The sequence below is a fragment of the Podarcis bocagei genome (genome assembly GCF_964188305.1).
Source record: "Podarcis bocagei genome assembly, chromosome: 3".
Taxonomy (NCBI): domain Eukaryota; kingdom Metazoa; phylum Chordata; class Lepidosauria; order Squamata; family Lacertidae; genus Podarcis; species Podarcis bocagei.
The window spans coordinates 52607455-52630150 of NC_138127.1; the positions used below are offsets into that span (position 1 = coordinate 52607455).

The 22696-nt window shown below is 40.7% G+C and overlaps 1 protein-coding gene and 1 long non-coding RNA gene across 5 annotated transcripts in view; one reads left to right on the top strand and one right to left on the bottom strand.

Annotated features, from left to right (window-relative positions):
- The window catches only part of LOC308583364, a 34020-nt gene extending 16613 nt beyond the window's left edge, over positions 1 to 17407 (bottom strand). For all 4 annotated transcript variants that reach the window (XR_014006173.1, XR_014006174.1, XR_014006175.1 and 1 more), the window contains exons 1-3: positions 17319 to 17407; positions 16540 to 16657; positions 14055 to 14151 (exon numbers count right to left, since the gene is read on the bottom strand). This is a non-coding gene — a long non-coding RNA (uncharacterized lncRNA). The remainder of the gene's footprint in view (positions 1 to 14054; positions 14152 to 16539; positions 16658 to 17318) is intronic.
- MTHFD1L (methylenetetrahydrofolate dehydrogenase (NADP+ dependent) 1 like) overlaps positions 1 to 18451 on the top strand; it is a 124321-nt gene extending 105870 nt beyond the window's left edge. The window contains exons 27-28 of the mRNA XM_081187198.1: positions 14094 to 14201; positions 17337 to 18451. Coding sequence (XP_081043324.1) covers positions 14094 to 14183 — 90 coding nt within the window. The 3' untranslated portion in view covers positions 14184 to 14201; positions 17337 to 18451. The remainder of the gene's footprint in view (positions 1 to 14093; positions 14202 to 17336) is intronic.
- The last annotated feature ends 4245 nt before the right edge of the window (positions 18452 to 22696 follow it).

Here is a 22696-nt window from a genome sequence, read left to right on the forward strand (position 1 = left end):
CTTTATAAAAAAAAGACTGCCCACTTTGCAATCACCATGTGCCTGGGATCCATAAAGAATGTTTTCTGTTGAAGCATACATTAAACACCCACACAGCTTCCTCACCTTACTGAACAGTAAGTTGGAAACTTAGGTGGCAGGCTAACAGATCCAGGGTGAGAGACTGGGAGAAGACTGGGAGAAGAAGTAGGTCCCCAGCTGGGAGATGGGAGGGTCTAACTCTCTGCATGCAGATGAATGACAGGATAAATATGCTATAAATATGGTATATGCCTTATACATATACCCTCCCCCCTTCTCTCCTTTCTGTTTTCTCGTTTTTTATCTTTTGGCTTTTTAATATTCTTGATCTGTAAACTAGTTTGTTTCTTACTTATTTTATGTCGAAAAATTTCAATAAAAATATTCATAAAAAAGAAACTTAATGGTGGGGCCACTGGAATTTGGAAGCATTTGTTTATCAGGAATATCTCCTTAGAGAAACGAAAGGAAGGAGCTGTGAGTGCATTAGAAATATTTTTTAAAACCCATGCTCTAAAGTTATCCAGAATGCAGGAATGCACCTCCTGAAAAGCAAAACAAAGCACAACAGATCAAAGGTGAATTTTAGTTGTGAAAGACTTGAGTCATGGGATACTTGAAGGAGATATAATTGAATGTTTATAACATTTATGTACTAGATCACATTCAGATTTGTCAGTTGATTTTCATTTCCGTGAAATGTCAGATGGTGTTTTTGTGCTCAGTTCTGGTCATGACACTTAAAAAAAAAAAGACTAAAGTGGCTTTGGAAGAGAGCAAGGAAAAGGAGGAGGCAATTGGAATGCAAGGCATGCATGAAGATTATGACAACAGGTATGTTTAGGCTAGAACGTTAAAAGTGAACAACAACCAGAAAACCTAGAATTCCGTATTAGAAGTACCTAAAGTATTAGAAGTACCTAAAGTTCCTTGGTTTGCTCTAAAACCTCTTAATGTTTGTGTTTGGCCTTTGCAAGATGACTGTTGCAGAATGTTAATTCTCTACCGTAATATCATTTTCCTGGCTTGGTAGCCAAATGACCTCCTAACATATTTTAGACTTCCTGCTTTAGCTGTAATTCAGTTTATTTCTCTATCTTTAGTGAGTTACTCCTCATGATTTGCTCTTCCGTTTTTTACTGTAGTTAGCAAAGAAAAACAATCAATGTCTTGCATGGCACTGCTTAAAATGTAATCCTTCAGATATAAACAGAATAGAAAAGTAACTCCAGGTAATCTATCTCAGTAACTCAAGTAAGTAGCTAGCTTATGTTATGCACTGTATAAAATTGATGCCACTACTGCTACTACTACTAATGATGATAATAAATAGGAGAACAAACAACACATAATTAGAAAGGACATGAGTGTGTTTCTTTTTAAAAGTTCAATATATTATTAAATACAGTGTTATTAAAGGAGAAAGAAATGGACAGCTGTACAAATAACTTACATTTTACTAGTCGGCCATTTTAGTCCCTCGATGTTGATTAATCATTTAAATCTGATAAATACCATAAATATGTTTTTTGAAATGCAGCAGGTGCTGCTATAGTAGACTGCCTTGCCGTACACTTTCAGGTATCCAGAGATTGACCTGAGCAATTAATGATCAAGTTGCATTCTCACATTATACAAGCTCCCATTGATGCCTTACAGTATCCTCCCTCAAACATACCAACGCAGGATGTGATTTGGAGTGGTTCACAGTGTCAGGGGACTCCTAGTCTTGACTCTCAGATAAGAGTAGATATACCATTGATCTGGTACGTGACAGCAGAACCCAGATTCCGTGTATGAAATCTAACTTTTACTATCAAAATTAGTTCTTCTTGATTTAATAGCATTCACTGATTGTCTAGTTTGACAATGTCACTAACTTACGTTTGAATATCTAAATGTTCAGTTCACTAGTACCAGCTGATAGTGTTTTACAGTGTGGTTGCCACACCCTATAGTTTTTTGGTTCAGTCTAGTCTGTAAGTCACCAGCGTATTCAGTGTTATGAAAGCAGGTTAGAAGGGACCACAGGGATTATCTATTCCAACCCCCTGCAATGCAGGAATTTTTCACCCAATTTTTTCACCCACAACCCTGAAATTAAGTCTCATGCTCAAACAACTGAGCTATCCCTCAGGTCACAATGTCGCATTAGGATCCTTTTATTCCAACAGGCTTCATGTGTGTGAAGTATTCCAGTAGTACCCTTGGATAAACCCCATTCATTTCTCTCCCATATACACACTGATGTTGGCTGCCCACGCAGTGCAGCCACAAGCAACAATAAGTTGTTTTTACAGCTCAGTTTTCTGTTTTATAAAATCAATATACAGTGGTACCTTGGGTTACATACGCTTCAGGTTACATACGCTTCAAGTTACAGACTCCGCTAACCCAGAAATAGTGCTTCAGGTTAAGAACTTTGCTTCAGGATGAGAACAGAAATTGTGCTCCAGCAGCACGGCAGCAGCAGGAGGCCCCATTAGCTAAAGTGGTGCTTCAGGCTAAGAACAGTTTCAGGTTAAGAACGGACCTACAGAACCAGAGGTACCACTGTACCTCCTCTTCTCTCTTCTGTTAATCTGACACCATTATTTTAAAGCATAGTTTTGTTCAACCAAGGTTTGGCATTAGCCTGCCTATAGCCTGAGAAATAAACTTGCAGGAGGCAATTTCAACTTTTATTCTTCTCCATGTTAGCATAGCCCCTTTCAGAAGCTGGCTTAATGCTAATAGAGAGAAAGCCATGCCAGTGGATTCTTCCATGTGGCCCAGGTCTCCTGGCTCCCTTGGTGGTATGAGGAGGTGCCCTGGTGTCACTGTTCCTAAATCACAAATGCAATGTTGAGAAAGGACTTTAAGTGAGGTCAAAGCAGGAACGCGGGAGAGAATGTGCTTTGTATTTTTTCTACTATACTATTTTCCTATGATTGAATAAGGTATTCCTTCCATGGGATGCTGCTGTCAAAAGACTAAGTTAGTTAATTTTTATTAGCTTCCATTTAATTGAATTTTGAGAGAGAGCTCTGATTACAAATGCAGTACAGGAAAAACAGAAGAGGAATGCATTACACAGCTATCCAAACAGATATATTAGTTCCAATCTTTCCCCTCCATTGTGCAGGAAATTATAGCTATCTGTTTGGCAAAGGGAGATAAATATACTTATTGGAGCATTAATGTTGACTCAAGGGGGTATGTGAACCGCCCCCCACAAAAGGATGGATATGGATATAGACTTTAGGTTACATGAGTACAAGTTAACCTTTTGTCTTTCAGAAACATGGTAAAAAAGCAAAATAAAAACATGCCATTATCTCCATGTTGTTAGCATATAGTAAGAGAAAGTCAAAATGATTTACTGTTTTACTGTGCTAAGCTGTTTCTGCACAGGGCACACATTTTTGCATTTCAGAAGTGGTTGTTTTAAATATACAGTACCTCAAATGTAAATCAAATTATAGAAAGCTGGATCGTGATTATGGGACTGAATCAGCCTTGGTTGCCCTAACGTATGGCCTTTATTGGAATAAGCACAGGGGAGTGCAACCCTATTATTGTTCCTTGTTCTCTCACCAGCTTTTGATAATACTGACTGAGCCAACTTAGTGAGATGGGTGTTGGAGACAATTAAGCAGCGGTTCCAATACTATCTTCAGGGTCAGTTTCAGAGAAACTGGGTGATTTTCTTTTGCCCGCCTGGCTGTGCTGTGAGGTGCCATGAGGCCGGGTGTCAGTGGTGGGCTGGATAAGGGCCAGTAAACTGATTCTGAATCCTGGTAAGATGGAGGCGCAATGGGTGGGCGCTTTCTGTATCAGGATAATTGGACAACTGCCTGCTTTTGAGGTTTGCAGTCTGTGGGTGCTTCTGGGTCTCCTTTGGCTGATAAGACAGTGACAGCTGTTTCTGGGCCAAGATAGCCTGACCACTGTTGTCCATGTGCTGGTAACCTCCAGGCTGGATTACTACTACAACCCACTCTAGGGGGGTTGCTGCAGCTGGTGCAAAATACAGTGACTCAGCTGCTCACTGAGGCAGGATATTACCATGTTACCCTGCTGTTGAGAAAATTGCATTGACTGACAATTAGCTACTGTTTCTGGTTTTGGTGTATAAAGTCCTTTACAATTTGGGTCCAGGATACCTGAAAGATTGTCTCACTTCTTTCATACCTACTCAGTCTACTCAGAGGTCTATTCCACACAACGCAGGAATCATAGCTATGGGAATCCCCTGCCCCTGAATATTAATATTAGACAGGTACTTTCTCTGTTGTTTCTTCTGTCTACTGAAGTTTTGTTGTTGTTTTTTTTCAAAAAAGAAAGCTGAGATCTTTCCCAGTCGGCATGTGTATTGGAATGGTTTTTAAGATTTTTTTTCAATTTTTTTTTTAAATTTCATTTTCTAATACACAGAAATAATAATAATTGCCATAAAGGAGAGAGAGAGAGAGTGTGCACTTGTTACTTGCCACCTTCGGCTCCTCTGGGAGGATAGGATAAAATAGGATAAAAAATAATAATTAATAAATGACTAATGTAATGCTTTTTTTATTTATTCTTTTTTATTTTTGTTGTTGTTGTTGTTGTTGTTATGCCACCCTATACCCAGAGGTCTCAGGGCGGTTCACAGAATTAAATCAAAATAGAAAACCACAAAATATATAATCAAAATAAAAACAACCCAATAACATCCCCCCCAAAAAAACCCCACATTTTAAAATGGCATAGGATGTCAATCAAATCAACCAAAGGCCTGGTTAAAAGGGAACATTTTGCCTGGTGCTTAAAAGTGTATAATAAAGGCACCAGGCAAACTTCCCTGGGGAGAGCATTCCACAGATGGGGAGCCACTGAAGACAAGGGCCGTTCTTGTGTTGCCACCTTCTGGACCTCTTGAAGAGGAGGCGCACAAAGGAGTGCCTCAGAAGATGATCTCAGAGTCCAGGTAGGTTCATATGGAAAGAGGCGGACCTGAGCCATTTAAGGCTTTTAAGGTCAAAACCAGTACTTTGAATTGGGCCCAGAAACTAATTGGTAGCCAGTGCAGTCGGACCAGGATCAGTGTAATATACTCAAACCATCTTGCTCTGTTGAGCAACCTGGCCGCTGAATTCCACACTAGCTGAAGTTTCCAAACCGTCTTCAGAAGCAGCCCTGTGTATAATGCATTGTAGTAATCTAACCCTGAGGTTACCAGCAGGGGCATACGAAGGAGAGGCGGTCCGCTCCGGGTGCTACCCCGGGGGGGTGTTACAAGATGGCCCACTGCCTCCCCCCCCCCCCAGCTGTAGAGCAGCCGAGGACGCACGTGCGCGCCATCCGTATGGGCTGCCGCTCAAGCGCCGTCCATATGGGCGCCATGCATGCGCAGCTGGGCAATTTGCCCTGCTGCTCCCCGCCCCGGGTCCCGGAGAGGCTTCCTCTGCCACTGGTTACAGATAGCAATAGTTTGGCTATCCCTGTCCAGATAGGAGCGTAGCTGGGCCACCAGCTGAAGCTGATGGAAGGCACTCTGGGCCAGCTAAACAATTCAATGCATAATAAGATGCTCTGCAGCAAATCTCCCTAGCAAGAGATTTAGTTTTAAATGGTTGTTACAGCTGCAAAAGCAGGAAGTATACAAGGGAAAGGATTCAGCTTGTAAGTTACTCAGCCTGTGCTGTCCCTTCTATACTATTTGGCTATTTATCAGACTATCTCTTTGGCTCTGCGAAAAGGTGTGCGACAAATCTGTGCAAATCCCAATCTTGACTTTCCCAAGCTGTGCCAATACTACCTTCAACTGTTTTCAGAGCCTGATTACCTCATGTGCAAAACTAACATAAAACACTTCGTGCTAGAAAAAAATACTGGTATATTAAAAATTGTGTATTGTGTTTTAGATCATTGTTACATTTTGCTTTAAATTTGTTTTTGATCGCCTTTAAAACTGGGCTGTTATGCTCTACCATGCTTCTGGTAACCCCAGAAGACACAGGGGGCAGGGGAAATAAAGGCTTTTAATTATGCTGTAGAGAACCCAGGCACCACTTCAGCTGTGCGGCTGGAACCCCAAACTCTAATAACTAAACCAGCAAATGTGTGTAACCCAGATGAAAGGAAACGTTGAAATATGTAATTTAGGCTATTATTTCCACAGTATGCCAGTTCTGGTATCTTGACCTCACAATAATAGATCACAATTTTTTTCTTGTGCCCTGGAGTACCTGATAAAATGATGCCTCCTACCTTCTGGAGGTATTGCTTTGGAATAGGATTGCAATTACTTTTACTGTCATAATTTATAAACCAATATACAGTCAGTGTTATATTTAGAACTATGGAGTTCTAAATGGGGAGCTTTTCATGGGGAGCTTTCATTAATTTGGAAGGCTCCCCATTTTAGAAGTCGCAAGTTGGAATGTGACCCAAACCGTGGTGGTAGTGGTGTGAAGCTTGTGATTCACCCCTTGAATGTTAAGTAAACACAATTTCAAAAATCTGAATACATTCTGCCAATTTCAAATGGCACAGAGAAAAGGAGATTGGAGGCAGGAAAATGGCACTCCTCTTGAATCTACTGTTTAAAACAACAGCTTCATACTGTTGTGTTCTGATAGACCTGAATATGAACTGAATGTCCTATTTCTATGCTTTGAGTCTCCAGCGAGAATTATCCGGCTTTTATTATTGTTTCATCTGCATATTAGACTTAGGAATTCAGAGCAATGTGTTCGTCTCAAGCAACCCTGCGAGGAAGGCTCAGCTTGGGATACACTATCATGTTCTGCTGGGATTTGGTGCTCACCAGGGAAATGATAGAGATTCCGAGAGTCTCTTCCTGTAAAACCAGGCCCTATCAGGACTCTAGCTACTCCCAGTGGACTCTTCTGGCTGAGCTTTGGAAGGTGGTGTTTCAGCTGAGAACCAAAGTTATCCGAAGAGTGCCAAGGCTTCCCTTCTAGTGGTTCCACCATCTTGGGTGAGCTGGGTGCAATCTTTTAAGTAGCTCATTTTAGTTGCATGCTCCTGCATGGCTGTGGAACAGGAGAAGCTACGGAGGAGTCATCCCCAGAGTGGGGGATGCTGGAAGAGCTGTGTCCTCAGGCAAGGATGGGGTAGAAAGGGGTTGCTGTGGGTTCCACTTCCCCACTGAGTAGGGGTTGACTTGTGAGTCATCTGAACCTGAGTCCTCCTTCACTGGGATGTGGATGCAGGGGACATAACATTAATTGGCTTGTGACCTCACAGGGGCAGTAGGGATTTGAATAATGCCACATTCAAACCCAACATTTTAGCCACCACGCCACACTAACTCTGCTCCTAAATTGACTTTCCCGTTCGAGCTGTATTGCAGCATAAGATTTCATGAACTCAGGCCTGCTTCTTCAGATGTGTAAAGTATTATCCTCACTGACTGGATGAGGAGAGGGTTGGGGTATGCAGGGGGTGGGGGATTCTCATACTGACTGACTCTTATTGGCTAGCTGTGGAATAAAATCAATTATATTTGGAACTTTGGAAACCAATAGAGGCTTAAGCTTAAACTTGCTCCAAAGTAACCCCTCCAAGGGTCACATGTTGCAATTCGTAGTCATGTAGCAGGGGACTAATTGTAGTAAGGGCATGGATGTTCGCTCTTTTAATGATATCTGTGTTTTAGGTAGTGACCATTTCTGCACAGTTATGTTGTACATTTAAGTACAAAAATATGCAGCAGAAGGTAATGTCAAAATATTATTCTCTCTAATCAAAAGATTGCTCAACATAAGCTATGGCTGGAAATGCTGGCTGGGTTTGAACATGCATGCTTTGCCAGCAATGTACAAGGAGTTACGTTCTAGGAGGGACTGTGAACTTACTTGGATGCCTTCTGTGGGAAAATACTTTAGTCGGTTGATGGCATCACTTTTCCTTAAATATGCTGAAGAATTTCTTAAACTCTTGAGCTGCTTATTATTTGAGACCCTGTCATGATGGAAAGCTTTAATTTACTTGAGGTCACAGAAGAGGGGGAGTAATAGGAGGCAAGCTGAACTCTAGATGATTCCTGGCTGATTTTGCCTCTGGCTAAACAGTGATGTTGTAGAAAGGCTTCTGTGCCAAAAATGCTTCACCAGAAACTAGCTCCTTTTGATTTAAGAAAAATGGATCCATCATCCTTTGGGTTTGTTTGTTTGAAACCTGAATCAGTTTAACATATTTTTTTTAATGTATTAAATATGTTTATTTCGTGGTTCAGTAATACTACCAACCCCAGCTGCAGATATTTGGGCAAGGTCAGCTAATATAGCACCTTCTAGATGCTGTTGGACTACAGCTACCATTAGCAACAGTCATGATAGGCAATGGCCAGGAACAGTGGAAACTGTGGTCCAGTATCTGGAAGGTACCATGTTGACTACCTGGTAGTTGAAGAATGAATAAACTAGTATATGCCGAGATGTAGCTATAACTGCAAGATGTGTTCTGATAGCTCAGTTGGTAGACCATGAGATTCATAATCTCAGCGTCGTGGGTTCAAGCCCCACGTTGGGTGAAAGATTCCTGCATTGCAGGTGGTTGGACGAGATGATCCTTGAGGTCCCTTCCAACTCTATGCTTCTATGATTCTAACTTTGTCAAAGCAATGCTGGCTCAGGGGATAGCTTCAGTCACCACAGTATCGAATAGGTAGGGTCAGAGAACAAGCATGTAAGATTGCAGATTATTGATTTGTTACCCACCCTTCACCTGCAACATTAAAAACAACTTAAAAGCCAGGGTAAAGAGGTACATCTTCAGCATTCATGGGAAATGGCATAATGATGTTCCCAGACACACCTCTGTGGGGATGGAGTTCTAGAAACTTAGGGTCTACAGAGAAGGAAGTGGCCTTTCAGATATTTTGGGCTGGAGTTGTTAAGGCTTTAAACACTAATGTGACCACCTCACCAGCTGAGCAATTGTGCTCCTCTGGTGGGAGTACAGTGGTACCTTGGGTTACATACGCTTCAGGTTAGACTCCACTAACCCAGAAATAGTACCTTGGGTTAAGAACTTTGCTTCAGGATGAGAACAGAAATCATGCGGCGGTGGCGCAGCAGCAGTGGGAGGCCCCATTAGCTAAAGTGGTGCTTCAGGTTAAGAACAGTTTCAGGTTAAGAACGGACCTACGGAACGAATTAAGTACTTAACCAGAGGTACCACTGTATAGCTTATGCCCTACAGGTACATTTAGTGGACTTTTAGAGTTGCAGGCCGAACCTGGTACCAAATGAAATTAGACAAATCGCTACCAATTTGATATTTAGGCAGGTATTGAAGACCTTTGGTTTAAAAAGGCTTTCCCTGGAGTGTGTGTGCCCCAGGGAGGTCACTTCAGTGCTGATAACACAGTGGTTTCACTTCACCCCCTGAGGCTTACTCCATTGTCTCTCAAGTCAGATGGGTGCCAAAAATTATTTGGATACCCCTCTGAGGAGAGGAGGGGAGTGCTGTTTCTGTTTAACTGACTGGGGAGCAGAATTTCAGGCATTAACTTGTCTTGGTCACCCAGTAAGTCCACATCCAAGTTGAGATTTCAACAGAAATCTTGGAAGAAGTATTTTCTATACCGTGGCTGGGATTACACAGCCGCTTGTTTCCTCCTTTGGCTGTTCTAGTAAAACAATTTTATTTGGGTGCTTAGCAGAAAACATAGTAAAATAATATTTTATTAGAAAAGCAGTTAGGGGACTAGTGCTAAATATGAACATTTGTATTCAGGAATTGTTACTTCAGGGAACAATTAGTTTGCTTCACATTAACAGGCCTAATAAATGAGTTTTCCTGTCATTAGCGTGTTACTAACAGATGTGCAGTGACAGATGAAAAGTGTCCCCAACTGTGTTCTAATCCCAGAATTTGGCTCAAAACAGACACTGCTAAATTCTTATACAAACTGCTTAATTTCAAGATATTTCCCACATATAAGCTACTTCTATTTCTTACCCATCCTTCACCATAAAGTCCCAGGGCGTGTTATAACAATTTAAAAATATATTAAAAACATAACAGATTACAATAAAGAGAATAGGATATATGAAGCATCTCTTAACTTTATTTGGCACAATGTATTTTGTGCTTTTCAAATGTTACTATGCTTGTAAAATTCACTATATTAATGCATAGATGGATTGTGGTGGCTCATGAATCTCACTTGTGCCCAGCCTACTACTTCAGAAACATCATAGTAAATATTTATTTAGATATTTACATCTCTTTGTATGAAATTGATTTTTATAAAGTATCTCTGAACAAATACCTGGATAGGAAGGGTGGGGTTTTGATAGCATCCCCCCCCCCTGTATCCATGATTCATGGCTAAACTGGTTCCTGTGGTGATGGTTTTAGTACCTTCTTACCTTTGGCTAAGAATGTAGTCAAATCCAAGCAGAACTTCAGAAAAGCGCATTATTAATCTCCCCCCCACCCCAACTGCTTAAAATTGTGATTAATGGCTTTCATAAACCCATGTATTTGTTTTGAGGTACTAAATGTATACAGCGAGATTATGTTTTTAAAGAATTGTTTAGGTATTATCAATTGTTTTGGGAAAAGAATGTTGCCTGAAAGTCTGAAATTATTAGAGTTCTTAAAATCTCGACTCTTTTTCAAGGCAGCCCCATCTTGCCTGCCCCAAGCATCTGTTTTTTCAATCTGAGGTTTTGGGATTTTGTTTTTATATTTTTGTAGGAAAGGGAGCTTTGTGAGGATTGCCTATGACAACCAATTCCATCTTGAATAAAGCTTCAGTATATATGCCCTTTGTTTCTTTGAGCCAAACTATACTACTAAAGCCTAATTAAATTATACCCCTCTCACATAATTTTTCTCCTTTTATTTAAGCATTAACCATTTCCCAGTCGTACTGAGTATAACAAGGAGTGCTGATGTTTATTATGGGAACACGATACCTCAAATCTATTGGGCCATTTTAAGTAACTGATTAAAGTCCCAGGACTATTGGGGAAAAGATGCTTATTTGCAGAGTATGTGTACTGTGTACTTCACTGTGCAGAAGTTGTGGTGCACCTAGTCGTTTTTCAAAAGGTAAAATAAAAACCTGCTCTTCTGCTAATTGTGGCTGCAATTTGTTCAATGTAGGTGGGGTTGGCTGAAGCTTCAGAATATCAGGTGGACCTTCTGTTTTCACCAAATTCTTTATTCTTCTCCACAAACGTTGCAGTGTGTGGAGCTGTCCAGGGTTCCAGCTAGCCATGTCTTCTTCCAGGATACTTCTTTCTATTCCATTCATCCTCTCTCCCCTCCCTCCCTCCCATTTCTACATCTGCCTACAAGTCAGACAGCATCCCATGCCCACTTAGCAACTGTAGTCTCATTGAGCTATTCTTGTGACGCCCCTTCCTTCTGTGTTTTCTATTAAAATATTCCCGTACTTTTGCAAAGCTTGGAGTTCTCCCAAGCCTGCTGATGCCTTCTTCTTGTGTGTGAATGGTTTCTCCCCTGTACCCCTGTATCAGGAACTACACTTGAAGAATGAGTTTGCTATTGACATATAGGACAGGAGTGAGGAACTGGATCCAGCTGACGTCACCATAATGCCAGGAGCAGTGTTTTCCTTTGCTGACATGGCTTAATTTAAACTGCAGGTAAAGGAAGCAAGGTTTGCAACTGCTGGTGGTGACTGGCAGCAACTTCCAACCTCAGACCCTTTGCCTGCACAGTGTGAAATTGAACCATGCTGCTGAAGGAAGCGTTTCCTGCAGGGGGCTGGCTCTAAGCACCGTTTAGCTGACTGGCGTTTACAGCCAGCCCTGCTTAGGGAAGATTGGCTGCTCTACAGTGTTCCCGGTCTCTATGGGACTGCTGGTCAGTGCTAAGACCATGCCTAACTTTGCCAAGGTGCAATCAGCAGAGCACCCTTTAAAGCTCCCAACTATTCCTTTGCAGCCACATTTTTACCTGTTTTCATTATATGTGTCAACAGGTGTGGGGCAGGTGGCCCTGGTTTGTTAGAGAGAGGACTTGGGGGCCAACTAAGGAGCCCTGATACAGGACAATGAATACATATGAGCAGTGCCTGCAGAAAGCACTTAACTAAGAACCAAATAAATGAGAGCTCTGCAGTTAAGATTTTTTAAATGATAAATTGCCACTGCTGATTGGAAAGGGGCAACAGTGCTGAGGGAAGAAGGCGATTATTGATCTGTGTAACCCACTTTGCTGAGATGTTGTAAAAGCAAATGTATTGGCTTTGGCTTTGGTTTAGAGATGACTGTGGCACAAAACCTGCACTTTGAAATGCTTTAGACTTTTTTGTGTCTAAATGAAATCAGAGGGGAAATTTGATAGAATCTTTTATTCTGGAATAACCTAATAAGAAATAGATTTAACTTCAACTAATAACTAGCAAACAACAAAGTATCATTAGTTTTAACAAAACAATGGCTTACTATGAATTTGAGAATTGAACCGTAAACATATTAAGCACACTTTTAAGAAAGCATGCTTAAGCTGGCAGCTTCGGTTTTAAAGGGAAATTAGCTGCATGGCATCCAAATACAAATTGAGGCACTGTACACATGCTCTAAATGTGTATCTCTGGAGGATCCTAGTGGTGCTCCCACTTTTGCCAAAAAAAGAAATCCTTTATGTTTAGTGAAAGCAGACATTTTATTTTAAGAGATTATGCTTGGTAAGCTGTTCTAAATTGGCAGTGGTTCTCTTTAATTCTGTATTAATCTAGTTTTTAGTAAGGGATTTTGAATTCTGCCAGTGACAGCTTGTGCACTGAGAGAAAGGGTCTTGTTTCCCATCATTATGATCTTAGAATGGAGCTAAGAGACATTCTTAGCAAATGTATCGTCCCAACCCTATAGGACTGACATAACGGGAATAAAGGGAAGGAAAAATTGCAGGAAAAATTCATGGAAAGGAAAGAGAAGTACTTAACCCCCTTAAGCACACATACACACACAGATATAATTTCCTGCAAATGTCTCCCAGGGGACTTGTTTCCTCCAGCTGGGCTACCTTCCTGTTTCAGAGCTTATGGGGATGGGATAAAATGGGGAGGGTATTTGCAGGGGAAGCTGGGAAGGGTTAAGCATTCCTCTCATTCAGCATAATTTTAAATGTAGGAACATCTGTAGAATTTGTGTTGAGCCTTCAAATAGTTAACTTTGTCTTTTCGCTGACACACAAATTAATCTAAACCATTTTGCACTATCAGGGCCAAAATTAGTTTCAACTAATTATAAAATACTGTATAACATTATTGTTACTTGTGTAATGAGTTAACTTATTATTTATGGAAGGTTATTTCTGTTTACAGAACAATTGTTTGATGTTGAAAATGCTGTTGTGTGCCTATAACCTCTACGTGTGCATTAAATAACATCTAGGTATTGATAACTCATTTTCAAATGTGTCTTGGCTAGAGGAGCCTAATACAGAATGCAGGCCTCTCTGTTAGTACAGCATTTACCGTATTTTTCGCTCTATAAGACGCACCTAGTTTTTGGAGGAGGAAAACAAGGAAAAAATATTCTGAATCTCAGAAGCCAGAACAGCAAGAGGGATCTCTGCACCAGTGAAAGCAGCAATCCCTCTTGCTGTTCTGGCTTCTGGGATAGCTGCGCAGCCTGCATTCGCTCCAAAAGATGCACACACATTTCCCCTTACTTTTTAGGAGGGAAAAAGTGAGTCTTATAGAGCAAAAAATACGGTATCTGAATGTCTTTTTTGTTGTTAACTATCTACATTCCTACTTCCTTTGCTATATTCCTCCTGAAGAACGCACCATTTCCTAAAATTCTGCACCACAGGGTTTCACACAGTATAGCTTTTACTTTGCTTTTCCGTAAGTTCTTGTACACATTTGTAAGCAATCTGAGGCATAAGTGAATCTGTTTAAAGTTTCTGAACCTGATTTAGCAAAAGGGATTGGAGTACCAGATGGCTTGATTCTTTTCATTTCAATGCATGTGAAATTATGAGCCCACGAAGAACAATATGGTCTTTCACTTCATCATGGGTGTATATGCACAGTGTGGTTATCAGCTTACAATTGCAGGACCGTAACTTCTAGTTCATTGTTCCCCTAGATGAGCACAATGCCAGGATTGCCTACAAGGCCTTGCTTCTATGACATTGACCTGGACCCTGAAACGGAACAAGTTAAGGGGTTGTTTTAATAAAAGCACAAAAATAAGGTGAGTGGAAGTTCTTGTTAAATAGGAGTCCCTTTGGTGTTTGACAGTAGTAATGAGCTAAAGAGATTTCAAATGGACTTTTAATGTTTCTTTTCTCACATCTTGTGGCTTTCATCTGTGTCATACCCAAATCTTTAATAAGATATATTAAGGCTGTTTCATAGGAAATCACTTATGTTATTTATTTATTTATTTATTTAGATTTGAATGTGATTATGTTTTACTGCTGATAGTTGTATGCTTTGGAAGGTCAGTCCAAATTCACTAAGTGCTTATCATTTCCTCCAATGCCCCATCGGTTTTCTATTGGTACAGTGGATGCTCAGGTTGCGAACGTGATCCGTGCGGGATGCATGTTCGCAACCTGCGTCTGCGATTTGGCACTTCTGTGCATGCGCAAAGCGTGATTTAGCACTTCTGTGCATGCGCGACCACCGAAACCCGGAAGTAACCCGTTCCGGTACTCCCGGGTTTTGGCGGTTCACAACCCGAAAAAACGCAGCCTGAAGCGGCTGTAACCCGAGGTACGACTGTAGTTCTCATTTTCACCATGGGGTGGAGGAGGTGGGGAGGAAGAAACAGGATCCAGCGAAGTCCAGCAAACTGCATGACTCTATAAGTTAAGTCTACAGTTGAGAGCAGCTGAGACTTGGTTAGTCAGGGAGGGCCAGAAGAAATTAGCCTGCTGTGTCCCTCACCACATATAGTAAGTATCCCTAGAAGATGGGGAATTAAGGCTGAGGGAGTATGTTCCACCAAGTTAATTTCTGCACTACTGAGATATATATACTGCTCTCTATCCCAACCTTATCTAACCTCTTTGGGGAAGATAGCTCAGAGGTAGAGCCTTGTGTTGTGCTTGAATAAGGCCCAAGGTTTAATATCCCGCATTCCAAGGAGTCAGCTGGGAGGGGGAACCTGGAGAGCCTATCCCATTTCCTGACAGTATCACACAGCTCTTCCTGTCCTCAGCACCTACACAGATTTCTTTGAGTCAGGCTGATATCCTACTTCATTCACCAGACTTTGAGTTCAGTTCGTGACATCTTGCACATCACCATTTAAAACATTCCATAATATGGCAACAATTCAGATACTGGCTAAAGGAAATCTTATGGGTGGCATCCAGTTCTTTGTAAACCGGATTTTCTGTAAACCACTTACAGTTTATGGATGGTTAAGCACTATATAAATGCTGCTAAATAAAAAATAAAAATATTATGTTGGTCCAGCTTCTCTTACAGGAATATCAAAAGCCCTTTTGTGTAACCTTCTGCACCCAGGCTTTATGAAGTGCATTTTGCAATTATACTTTTCGTTCCCATTTCAAGTACAAAAAGTACTGCCTGAATTTTCCAGAGAATTCCAGCAAGTATTGAATAAACAAGTTTATGCCTTCCTTGCAAATGCACCGTGGATTATTTTAAGACTCCAGGGACGTAGTCGCATCCTATTAAAATCAATTGCAAAACAACCATTGGTTTTAATTACTCTGAATTGCACACAAAGTGCTTAAGCGTTTGGAAAGCGGTTATTAAGATCTCAGCTACTTGGGATCACCCAGTCCTACATTCCTGAAATATGCTTGGACTTTGATGAACACAGGGGGAAAGGAACTCTACAACTATAGAGCCACTGTTCAGACCACATCTCTACAGACATTGTGGTCATAAACTCAGTGTACAGGTAAGCCCTATTCAGACATGCTGCTGGCATATACATGCCTCCATGTGCAAAGGAGCACACACACACACCCAACCCTCATTTTAGACTTGGCCCTCCAACTTGTGGAAGGTGACAGGGAGTGATGCTGGGTGGGAGTGGAGTGTAATGCACTTGTCCTCACTTATGAGTATGGGTGTATCTGCAAGCAGCATACTCAAATAAGACTATAGCAAGCATCAGGATTAGGAGATGCCAATGGGATGTAAGAGAAGAGGCAGTCACTCCAACAGCAACTAGGACATTAAGGGTGGATCATAACCAGCACTTTAATCATAAACCCAGAAGGTAATGCTGGAAACATTGGTGCTTTCAGCATTTCTCTTCCCCCCACAAAATAAATGATCAGTTTGTGATGATCTGCACCAATCTGAAGCTTGCAGACCATCATAATAGGCACCTCCTTAGAGTGCAGTACTATTTTCAAGCCTTGAAGTTATAAAATGATAGCTAATGCATCTATATCTGCTAAAAGAAACCACTGACACTATGCGCAGAATTGCCGGGGGGGCGGAAAACACAATTTTCATGGCCTACAGCTGAAATGGGGAACCTCTGCTCCACGAGTCTCCTAACCCAACCTCATTTTCCCCAAGCCATATCCCTTCTCCCTCACCTCCTCCTTGCTTGACCTGCAGAGAGCTCACAATGGAGAGAGATGCTCGCTTGGTGATCTCTTCCCTTCTACATTTCTTCGCTGTGCTCCTTTCTCGGAACACAGCAAGGAAGCCAAGCTACCAAAGGAAGCAGTGTGTGTGAATGGGCTTTAGTCTCACCTACTTCAGGCTTTGGCACCACCCACTGAATATGGCCCTCAACCACTTTCCCATGAATGAATACAGTCCTCAGGGGTGAAAAAAAATCTCTACCCTGGCCTGCAGGGTAGTAGCATGTTGGCTGCAGTGAGCTGCCGCATGCCCTTTATTTCTGGCCACACTCACATAGCACAACCTCAAATTCCAAGGATCAATGATGTGGAGTATTCCGGTCTCTACAGGAATTTATGGTGCAGGAAAAAAATATGTAGAATTGGACCTTAGCTGGTAATAATGCTGGTAATTATCTAATTGAGAAAAAGGCATTCACAAACTTATTCCATGTATGAGATTGGAGTAGCTGCACTGACATAAATCTGAAAGATGAGAATAATTTTTTCTTCACTTCTCTAACATACACAGACCTGGATAATACATTAGGGATCTGTCTATATTAGGAGAAAGTACACTACACCATGTAGAACAGTTAAGTGTTTTGCTTTACTTACCCTCCAGGCAAAATAATTCAAGCACAGTAATGTTACAGATAATTTGCAGTCTGATATCCTTTTTTAAGAGAGAACCAAAAAAAGACATGTTTCTTCAAACAATGAAAAAAGGAATTCTTGAAATACTTAACTTTTTTTCTATTTTCCAGACTTCTGCAGCTTCCATGTTTTCCTGGAGTATGACAAGCATGAATTTGAAGAATGCCTATCATGTATCTCTGCAACAATATTGGAATACACCAAAGCAAATAAATATAATATTTCTTGAAACCCTTCTGTAATAAAAAATAACCAAAGCAAGAACTTTTTTTTAAAAAAGCAGTACTAACTAATTTATTGTAAAATGGCAGTGTTAAGGAATGTTTTTCAAGACATGCTATTTCCTGCATTCTAACTAGTGGGTGTAGGTAGTGGGAAATGATACAGAAATATCTTTTCCACTTTTTAAGATTTCGATTCATTATTTAAGATGCTTTACCTCACTTGGGTCAGCCTAGAAAATCAACATTAAAAGAATAATGCTGTCTGATGCAGTTTAATGCATTTTATGGGGTATATATGCAGCTTCTTGAATTCAGCAGCTGTTGCACCAAGCAAAATTATCTGGGAATGTCTGTGCTATCTTTCAGTGTTACCTACTGGGGTTGGGGGAAGCTAGGGTTTCAAATACAGGATCTCTCTTTTCATAAAATAGCCCAGGAATTTTACAGAAATTGAAAATAAGTGTTGTTGTTTTCCCATGTGGCCAAACAGCTGTGAAATGTCCATAACTTCATGTATCTCACTGTTCTTGGTCTTTGCAAATGAGTTCAAGTTTCTGGCTTACTGCTTTGTACTCTCCTCAGTATACCAAATGTCAACAAGCCTTCTTTCTTTTTACAGCCAATAGAAGTAAATCTTTATGTGCAGGCCTGCAACTTTCATTTAAAAAAAAATGTACATAGGTTCAGTACAGTATTGGGTTTCTGAAAGAAGCTTTGCCCTTTTTTGGATAGTACTTTAACATAACTGTACTGCATTATAGTGTTAGGTTAACAGGAGGAACCAAAATACTATTGTCTATTGGATGATGTATTTGCTGCTGCTTCTAGTCAGCAGTTGGCACTGTCCGTCAAGTATCCAGTGCTGTGTAAGTAGGGTACCTCTCATTCTCTCTTTCCTACTGTGCCCCCCAAAACCTCTCTTGAGGAACCAGGGACACTTAGGGGGGGGACTGGAAAGTGGAGCAAGGCAGTGCAGTAGAGGGAAGAACTGGAGAATGAGAGCTTGCAAAAGTAGCTTTTGCAAGCTACCTCAATCAGATTTTAAGCAGTTCTCCCATCCTATTGCAGCACATCCTAGGCCTTTCCTTGGTGGTGTGCTTAGGAAGTTGCAGTGAAAAGGAAGGTTTGGGAAGCCTTCTTTGCAGGAGCAGACATCTAGCACTGCATTAAATACCACAATACCTTAGTTTGGACGTTACAAATTTGGCGCCCTTTCAGAAATCTAAAATGCATTGACGTGAAGTTTATGCTGACAGATTGTTAATAGAACACAGATAATTTGGCAATATTGTTTTTCAAAATCATTTCTCATGACTATTATTGGTGTGAGTGATGGCATGCACAGTATTTCCCTTCCAACATCTATTGCATATTGAAAACAGTTTGATTGCATTAACTCCAGTTAGGCACCGCAGTCTTCTGTTCATTCAGAGGCTTATCAACAATCCATCCCACACAATTGTCTGAAATCTGGTAAGCATATGACAAGTGCCCGAAAATAAACTCAATTTTAATCCTCAAAAATTGCATCACTGAGTTTCTGGATACTGGATGTGCAATGCTTTTGAAGAAAAATATGGTTCATTTTCTAGACCCCTGTAATACAGAACTGGGTGGAGCAGAGAGACTTAATAATAAAAGGTGCTAATTGCTTTGTCTGCTGGTCACACATTACAAGATACTGTTTCTACCTTCAGATAAATTTCATGCTGTCAATGATGAGGTAGGCAAACCTACTTGACGATTTGAGGGTATCCTTAGGATGGTGAAAGCATGTTAATAACAGAATGCACAACCCTGTCAAGATAGTCCACTAAATCTTCACCTGTTCCTTCGGAGAACTATGAGCTTTAAGAGCTACAGAGCAGGATTAAGGGCATCCAAGTTTAAATCTGCTTGAAGAAAATAATAAAACTCCTCCTTCTGTTTACAATGTGGCTATATGCAAAGCTTTTGGAAGGAAAGCAACAGAAGTAAAGCACTGTAACAGCAGCTAAGACAAATGACTTGCTCAAAAAGTGCCAATTGGGTTCAAACTGACACTTTTTGTAGAACTTGTTTCTCCTTTGTCAGTGTGAGATTCTTGAACCTATCAGTCCATATTCCATCCCTTTTCATCTCAATTCCAAGGCTTCTCAGACTGCCTTGCCTAAAGTGTTGAAATCTTAATTTTTTACTTGCGGTTTGAGGAGCATTTTATTATAAGGCAATGTGGTGTGGTGGTGAGAGTTGAATTTCACCTAGGAGACTAGTGCTCAAATCTGCAACTCTCTCTTGAAGCTCACTGGGTATCCCTAGGGCAGTTGCTGTCTCATAACCTAACCTACCTTACAGAGTTGCTGTAAAGATAAAATGGTGGTGGTGGGGGAAACCATGTACACTACCTTAAGCTCTGAGGAAAGGTGGGATATAAATGTCATAATAAATGCTTTTGCAAACTTGGTGGGAGTTGGTGAATTAAAAGGGGTGAGGCACACCACTTGTTTATCCTAAGAGGCTCTAGAGTTAGGATGTAAGCATCCTACAAAATTAAAATTCTCAAGGTTTCATAAACAGAATTCATTTAGAATTAAACCAATTAGAAGTACCAGCACACCATGATGCACTCGTCCAAACACTACCCTTGATTTCCAGATTTTTACTGCAATATCTTTGTTGCCTGGCTGACAGCTCTTTCTCCTGGATATGTGTGTTCCGCTCCCCACCTTTTAGAAAAATAAGCTGAATTATAGGCAACATAAAGTGGAAAAGCAGACTATCCGTTTAGAAACATTTGGTGACAAGAAAATGGCTGTTGGGGTGTAGCTGGATAATTGTACATTGTTGGTTTGCAACCAATTTGTTTATGTAACAAATCAGTTACAGTCAAATATTTCTACAAGTGTGGTCAAAATTGCAACTCCCAGATCAGTAATCCAAACTGCAGTGCATTATATATACACATTATTATGTGTGCGAGTTAATGTACATTTGCTGGAGTGTTTTTCATGCAAAAGCTCAAATATTTATTCCCAAAGTAAACCTTTTCATTCAAAAAGTTTAAAGGACATTTGGAAGACGTTAGCTTGCATAAGCTGTCATACAATAAAGGGCTTGGCAGAAAAAGAGGAATCACTCTGAGAGTTAAAAAGCATGGGGAAAGGGAATCGTGTGCAATATGAGCATAGAACAAAATGTTCATGAATAAAATTTATAGGAACACTCTCTCTCTCTCTATATATATATATATATATTGCTGTATGCAAACCACAACAATTAGAATTTAATAGTTTCCTTTTTAATTTCCAACTTTTCTACTGCTTTTGCTATGTCTTGCAGACCATTTAAAGTAGACCAAGGGTTCCCAAATTGTGGTCCTGTGTAGGACTAGCACTGGATATGTAAGAAATAAAAGAAGAAGCAATAAAATACAAGTGAATGGTCCTACAGCATCTAGCACAGTGCGTTACAATGGCTGCAACAAGCAGAAAAATCACTGAGTGATCCATCAAGATCCTTGGTAATTTTCAAGTGGTTCATGAAGAAAAAGGCTTCGGAACCACTGAAGTAGACCATCTCTGTACAGATCAACTCCCCTAAACAAAAAATCCTAATATAGCAGTTGTTAACTCTGGGATAGGGATCATTAGATCTGAGAGGGAAGTCAAACCGCAGCGCAAGTCTGGGCAATGTGTATGGAGGTCCTGGGCTGCCCAGATGACAAGATGCTCCCCTCTTGGCCTCACGGATGTGAACCAAAGGAAAGCAGAGTAATATGTTTGGCACCAGCTTGGCTGCAGGAATTGCTGGAAAGAGAAATACAAGGCTCCATCCAACCGCTCAATCCTGTCCATCCCTAACTCACAGAGGAGTACACAGGTGCGTAAAATTAGTATAGTATAAGGAGGGTGATATAGGAGTGGTTGCAATCTTTTTCTTGATGAAAAGCAGTGTACCAAATGCTTGAATAAAATTAAAGATTGCATAAACGCCCCACCAAAATGGCCTGGCAAGGACACACGAGTTCCCAGAATGTATGACATACTGAGATGGTACAGGAAGAAGCAGGGTGGGGAGTGGAGAGAGAATTGGCCAGCTCAAGCCACTAATATCATATAGTAAGCTTTCCACTCATTTTACCTGGTCCTAGTAGAAGATTTTCTGTGGACACAACAGCATGACTGGATCCTACATGTGTGTTACCATGCAAATACTTGTCAAATCTGGTTTTGCAATGAATCAATCTTCTGAATCTTAGAAAGCTGTAAGTCAGACTTCGGAAGCTCAAGATATTCAGTTAATCTCTCACTACTTTATTTAAACACCAGTCCAGTTGCATAAATGTACTCCAGCCTCAATTTACAAATGGTTGGCTGCTGATATATATCTCTAAATGTTTCTCTTTCTTCTTGAACCAGACACTGGCATTTGTCAGATACATTTACACATGGGTCATTCTATATGTCTCTGCAGAAACCTTGAAGCTAAGCCAGAACCCTGCAGCTGTCATTAATGCAAAACCAACAAAAATGATAAATTGTTTGTTCAGAGATAGCTGTAGCTGAGCAGATGTGCTTATATTTTGCTTAGTAGTTGATTAATATGAAAGAAAGTTAAATTCTTTGTGTGTGTGAATTTGATTTTTTGTTTGCAATTCTTTAGGAAGCACCAGAAAACTAGTAACTTATTTTAAATCACTACAACTCTTTCGGGAGGGGATTTACATTTATTGAATAAATAACAAAATTCTCCTAAGTATTTATCACACCTCCTAATTCTTTTGTTTAAAAATCTAGATAAACTCATCAGTTACCAGAAAGCCAACCAATTACACACATCGTACCTGAGAAAGGCAGAGAAATTAATGAAAAGTTAACAGCAAATTTTGAAAGCTTCACAGGCGCATATTCTGTCTTTCTGAAGTTATATTCTATGAATTACAGTGGTACCTCAGGTTACAGACGCTTCAGGTTACAGCTCCGCTAACCCAGAAATAGTACCTTGGGTTAAGAAGTTTGCTTCAGGATGAGAACAGAAATCGTGCTCCAAAGGCACGGGGGCAGCGGGAGGCCCCATTAGCTAAAGTGGTGCTTCAGGTTAAGAACAGTTTCAGGTTAAGAACGGACCTCTAGAACCAACTGAGTTCTTAACCCGAGGTACCACTGTAGTACTATACATACAAACCAGGTTTGTGCAGATTTATTACCTCAGTGGGCACTAGGTCAGGGGTCTGCAACCTTTAAGACAGAAAGAGCCACTTGGACCCG